Source organism: Sphaerodactylus townsendi, linkage group LG16, assembly GCF_021028975.2.
Source record: "Sphaerodactylus townsendi isolate TG3544 linkage group LG16, MPM_Stown_v2.3, whole genome shotgun sequence".
NCBI classification, from domain to species: Eukaryota; Metazoa; Chordata; class Lepidosauria; order Squamata; family Sphaerodactylidae; genus Sphaerodactylus; species Sphaerodactylus townsendi.
Window position 1 is genome coordinate 22,926,560 of NC_059440.1, and position 6,000 is coordinate 22,932,559.

Sequence of the window (6,000 nt, forward strand, 5' to 3'; positions counted from 1 at the left end):
CAATCCCCCCCAGGACTCTCGCCTGTTCCCTCCCCCACCGAGGCTCGGACCCTCAGCCTTGGACGCACCCTGGGATGACGCTCTGAAGCCCAATTCCCACCAGGAATTAGCATACCTCCCTGCCCTCCCCTGTCAAATAACTAAAAGAAAGAGGAGTGTAGCAGGCTCCCCCCTTGGTAGAGGTTGCATTAAAAACAACCTTCACGAACTTGCAAAACAAGCCTTCTTCCTTCCCAGGCATATTAGAATCCTAAACTGCACTAGCTCTCGATCCCAATCTCATCCCCCGCCATCCGGCTCATTGGGAATCCTCGAGCCTGGCGGGACTCGAGCCAGTAACCTGGGAAAGGGGGGTGTGTTTCAGTCCCTCTTCCTAGCAGGTGGTTCCCGTGGACTCCGATTAAGCCATGACAGGCCAACCCGGGTAGATGCCAGGGAAGGCTTCGTGAGGAAACTAACCCCCATCCCCGGAGATGGAACAGCGATCTCTCTAGGGAGGATCCGTAGCCCAGCGATCCCAGCTAGAACCTTGCCCGATTCATCGCCTAACGCTAAAGGAGCCGACAATGACCTGTGGGAGGCGTCAAAGCTGACCACCAGCCAGGCCCTAAGCGGCTGCCTGCCCAGCAAGGAACCACCCGAGAGACACCGAGAACCTCTGTACCGCTCTCTTTCGCGATAAATGCGCACCACCAACTCTAGCTGCACTCACTCATCGCTTTTGCCTGCTCACTTGCACTCCCTGCCGATGGCTATGATCGGCCTGCACCCCTGACGGTGAGCTTTCACCAGACCAACATCTGGGGAGCAGTTTGCTCGCGCCCACCAGCGTCCTTACATCTTTCTGCCTGGAGCCCAGTACTCTGGGAGTCGAGGAGCCTGCTGAGCTCCTTGCCTGCTCCTCGTCTACCGCTTCCGGAGACTACAAGCGGAGTCTGGGCTGAGCCCCTTCATGAATGCCTCATCCATCAGGAGATACTTTGCATATGGCCGGCTGGGGACCTGTCTGTCCAAACCTCCGGCCGGCTCTCTCCCTTCAATCACCAAGACTGCTTCGCTAACCACGGAAGTCTCTTCCATCCCCGGCGCCCAGCCGGCGAGATACCGACCTCAATTCGGCCCATTCAGTGGCTTTCGGCCGAAGTTGGAACCAAAAATTCTGCACACACATGGAGTGACATTCCCCGTGTTGGAGAAACATCCTGCTCCCCAGGGGGCTGGTTCTCAGACCTCGCGGGGAGAAGGGCGTTCTAACTTCATCCTCGCTTCGACTTGCCTGGAACTCTTTCTGCTGCCTCGAGTATAGCCTCACCGTGCCAGTCCCTACCCCAGGCTCCACCTCGGGAGCCCGGACGCCGGGCCTTGCCCGCTAGCCCGGCTCGCCCTGCCTTCGACCCCACCCTCCTGTCCGGACGGCGGTCGCCCTCGGCGGGTAACGTCTCCCTGCACCCAGCTTCCTGGTGAGTCCGGGACTCGGCTTCCCTCCCAATGCCTAAGACTATTGGCCGGCTGGCCTGTGCCCTTCGAAGTCCATCAGCTCTACGCCTCCACGCTCTGGATGCTGGCGCCGAGCAGCGAACTCGTCAGCTTAACCCTGAACAATGCGCGTGTTGCCATTGATTTGTTGTTGTTGCATCTGCAAGGTTGCCAGGAGAATGTACATAATATGTATGTTGTTTTTAATCTTTCAGATAATTCCCGTTTGATCCACATGAAGTCGCGTGAGCTGCAAGAAGTTGTATCTATAATCCTGAAATTATGATGTTTTGCTCCCCATTGGTGGTGTAGCCCTCTGGAGCTGGCTGCCGGGAGGATATAGTTAGACTGCTCGCGTACAGCTCTTGCGTTCCAGTTTAATTGTATGTCATGCTATGGGATCTTGTTTCGTCTCAATGGTATCTAATATTGCCTGTAGCATTGTAAGAAACCCCTCGTGCATTTTCATACCTTCATAACCAAGTTCTAATGTTGCTTTTCAAGCAGCTTGGAGTCAGCAGTGACCAAGCGGCCAGAGGAGACCAAGCGCCTTTAAATAAGCCCCTTTGCGTTTATTTAGCTTTCTAAAATGTAAAAGGAGGAGATGTAGTAGTGCACTGCCGCACTCCAGCAGTGCCGTGGTAAACGTTGGGCGCTTAGCGGATATAGACTCGCGGCTTAGCGATTCGCGCCAGCACTCCCCACTCCTCATATCCCCCCCATGGCAAGATCCGCGGGTGCGTGGAACTGTCTACTGGCTCAATCACCGGGCGCAGGGACAATGGTCTTGCCCCCAGGTGAGGATTAGGCTCAAACGCGTACGCTCCTCTCCGCACGTAGCCAGATGAGATCATGCATCACATGATGATCTCCGACTCTCAGCTCTCCGCTGAACTCCCCAGTCAATAAACCTCCTACACGCCCCCAATAGAGTAACAATAAAAGGTGCCAGGAACCGGCAGACGGGAGACTCGCTAGGAACACGGACCTCCGGTCTCCCGCTGCTGGCGATCTCCACCAGATGTTATCTCCGCGTCTCGTCTCGTTCTTACGCTGACCGCGTGGGTCGACTACAAGAATGTTGCACGTTCAGTTCACAATTGTTTGAAAGTGGATTTTGCTATTCTGCACAGTAAAATCCAGTTGCAAAGTGCATTGAAAGTGCATTATTCTGCATGTGCGGAAGGGGCCTATGTCAAGCTCTGACTCGGCTTTGGAAGCAGACTGCCTTTTGTGGGGAAGGCAAAAGCAATATATACTAAAACAACACACACATTTTAAAAGAAAGTGCCTGCACTAGAAATGTCAGAACTTTGCAGACTTTGTATCCAGCAAATCACAAGAAAAACAGGGGGGAAAACATCTTGCTTGGATTGGGAGATGGCTACTTACTTGCCAGGGCCAACTGTTGGGTCGGACAGCTTCTCCACCCACAACTCTGGCGAGGTTGGGCTGGTAGGTTGGGACCCCACACCCCAAAGCTGCAAATGACACAAGACAGGTATTGTGGAACACTGTGGTAACTCAGTATGCAACCTCTGTTCAAAGTTTCTGTATATTATTGCAGGTGCCCCTCTCCCCCCAGGTAATAATCTCTGGTGGCTGCCGCAGGAATTTAGGGGGTGAAAAGAACAGGGTTTTTTTTTTCATCTGGAATAAAGCAGAGTTGCAACATGTCCCTGTCAGTGCCAAGCAACATTAAATGCCTGAGGAGCAATGGGAAATGCCCATTTCTCTGTGTTTCTTGCTATATAGTAACAGTGGTATATATTAAGAGCATCTGTTTCACGGAGCTTCCCTGAGACATTCTAAGTGGCCTACGAAAACAAGACTGGCAGAAAGAATGGAGCTATAGGTAGTCAACCAACTGCACAGGGCTACAAGTAACCGACCCTCAAGGATGAGTTTCTCAGACTTTCTCTGCATGACAGTCTCACTCCTGACTGAACAACTCTGCTTTTAGCAAACATTTCTCTCTTTCTGCATCTGTTCTTGTCCTGTCTATGCCCTGTTCTTGTGCAGGTAGAACATGCATGATGATATCTAACCAACCAGCTGTCAATTCCTACTAGCACTCCCAGATGATGATGATGAAGAAGAGGAGTTTGGATTTGTACCCCATCTTTCTCTCCTGTAAGGAGATTCAAGGTGGTTTGCAAGCTCCTTTCCCTTCCTGTCTCCACAGCAGATACCTTGCGAGGTAGGTGGGGCTGAGAGAGTTCTGAGATCATTGGCTAGCCCAAGGTCACCCAGAAGGAATGTAGGAGTGCAGAAACACATGCTCTTAACCACTACATCACACTGGCTCTCAGATAGATTTGCAGGATCAAGTCACCCGTCTTCTTGTCCAGGACTGATTCTCCAACAGCAGGCAGAGGGATGGCCCCAGAAGCAGAATATGATGGAGGTGTTGCTTACATAAGACGCAGGTATACTACCCCTGCCCGAGAAGGTTCAGTGTTCTGCTAGCATTGCGAACAACTGAGGGTCAATTCAGCCTCCAGAAATTTCCCTCTAATTTTTAAAAAATCATTCATGGTAGAATTAAACATATTGTGGCACCAATGGATTGTGGAAGCTAACAGCATCCCGCATGACAAATAATATTTCCTTTTGCTCATGATATGTTGGAATCGTACCCGCAGAGGCCAACCCAAGAACAGCAAAGAGGACCCGGATCATTGTCGAGCGCAGGAGAGCTAAGAACACCACTCTCCAGCTGCTTTATATCCTCGGAGAGTTTATCGCTGGCCAGGTTGTCATCATCACTCAGGAAAAGTTTAAAACCAAGCCTTGGCACATTATGCTGATAGGTACCTTGCCATCTCCACCTTCCATGGGGCAGGCTAAATTTGCTGATAGGTAGATCATACACCTGTACATTTTCTCACCCAAAGGCTATTTTTAAGTGGTAGAAAGAGCTGTCAAGTCACAGTCCCACACACACACACACACACACACACACACACACACACACACACACACACACAGGACTTTCAAGGGAACAGGTGGATGGAAGGCACTTCCTTGGTGGTCTCCCATCCAAGTACTAGTCAGGGCCAATGCTGCTTAGCTTCCAAGATCTGATGGGACCAGGCTAGCCTGGGCTATCTAGGTCAGAGCAGACAAAACTATCATTGGACCCCCACATGTGTTCTTTGGTTGCAAAAAGGAGCATGGGGAGGGGTTATATGGATCAGAGCCATAGACTGGGGTCCCACTCCCCCCACTTTGACTCTCTGTTGCATTCCTCCTTTCAACTTGCTCCCTCCTTGGGTGTACAGTTAAAGAGATCAGTGTCCCAGCTGCATCTCAGGAATGTAGCAAATAACTTGGACCTCACAGGCTGTGTCCACAAGAAAACAGGAGTTGTTTAGCCCTTCTCCAATACCATATGCAAAATTCCCACAACTCTCGTCAATTACTTCCTTTTTTCCCTATCAGACTCTGCAAGGTCTTTAAGGTTTTCTTTTGGCTTAGATAGGAACGCTGGCATTCAGAGTGTGTCTCTGTGTGTTTTCTGGCTTTACAAAAGCTGCTTTGGAGACAGGCATGGTGCCATTGCTGCACCTTTCTTCTTTCGCACGCCACCTCAGAACCCGCCTCCTCCTACCATGAAACCCTGGACATTGCTCAATGGTTCTCAAATGGGGGCTCAGGGCCGAAAAGGCCTGAGCTTCTTACAAGTGGGTTGCAAAATTGAGACAGAATATACCTGTTAATGGACATAGACAAATTGAGGTGTGATCTAAAGGAGACACCAGATAAATTTAAAAAGACTTGGAAGCTTTACCATGAATACTTAGAAGAAAATTGTTTATGAAAGTCTATGAAAATTATACTATAGAGGTACTTACCATTATACTGTATTTTTCAGATGTAATTTTTCATGAGAAGAAGTTAACCTGTAAAGGGAAAAGAAAAGTTATAAGACAAAGTAAAAGATTACAATGATAAGTAGTGGTTAAATAATTTAATTTGAATTTATGGAATTTATTGAAATAGAATTTATTATTATAGTGATACAATGCTGTTACCTTGAGTAAGAAATTTAGATCTAGAAGGATTACAACTGTGGTGGAAGTAATGTATGCAATTTATAATAGTAATACCAGAAGGTGGATGTATTAGCCTACCTCAGTTACTCTGTCTTTACCTCTCCATTCTTCTTTGCTTGTTATATTTACTCTTTTTTTCTCCTATAGAATTAACTGTGTAACCAGAACAGGTTTATTAGATAGTCTGAACATTAAGGAATGAAACAAGTTTAAAGTAGTAAGTAATGTTACATGTGTATGTTTGTAATAAGATTTCTTTTGTGTGTGTGTTTTATATGTATTTATATGTATTAATGTGTATTGATTCATGTATTTTTTTAAATTTCTCAATAAAGCTTAAAAAAATTTAAAAAACAAAGTTGAGACAGAGAAGCGTGAATGGAGATGGGCTGGAATAGAGGCCCCAGAGAGGTTTGACAGTAAATAAGGGGTTGCCTTTAGCATGAGAAACAGCCATAAAGTACAC

General features: G+C 48.2%; 1 protein-coding gene across 1 annotated transcript in view; it reads right to left on the reverse strand.

Annotated features, from left to right (window-relative positions):
• Window positions 1-4,158, reverse strand: part of LOC125445633 (chymotrypsin-like elastase family member 2A) — a 43,516-nt gene extending 39,358 nt beyond the window's left edge. The window contains 2 exon segments of the mRNA XM_048518807.1: window positions 2,869-2,957; window positions 4,116-4,158. Of these exon segments, the coding sequence (XP_048374764.1) occupies window positions 2,869-2,957; window positions 4,116-4,158 (132 nt within the window).
• Between the last annotated feature and the right edge of the window lie 1,842 nt (window positions 4,159-6,000).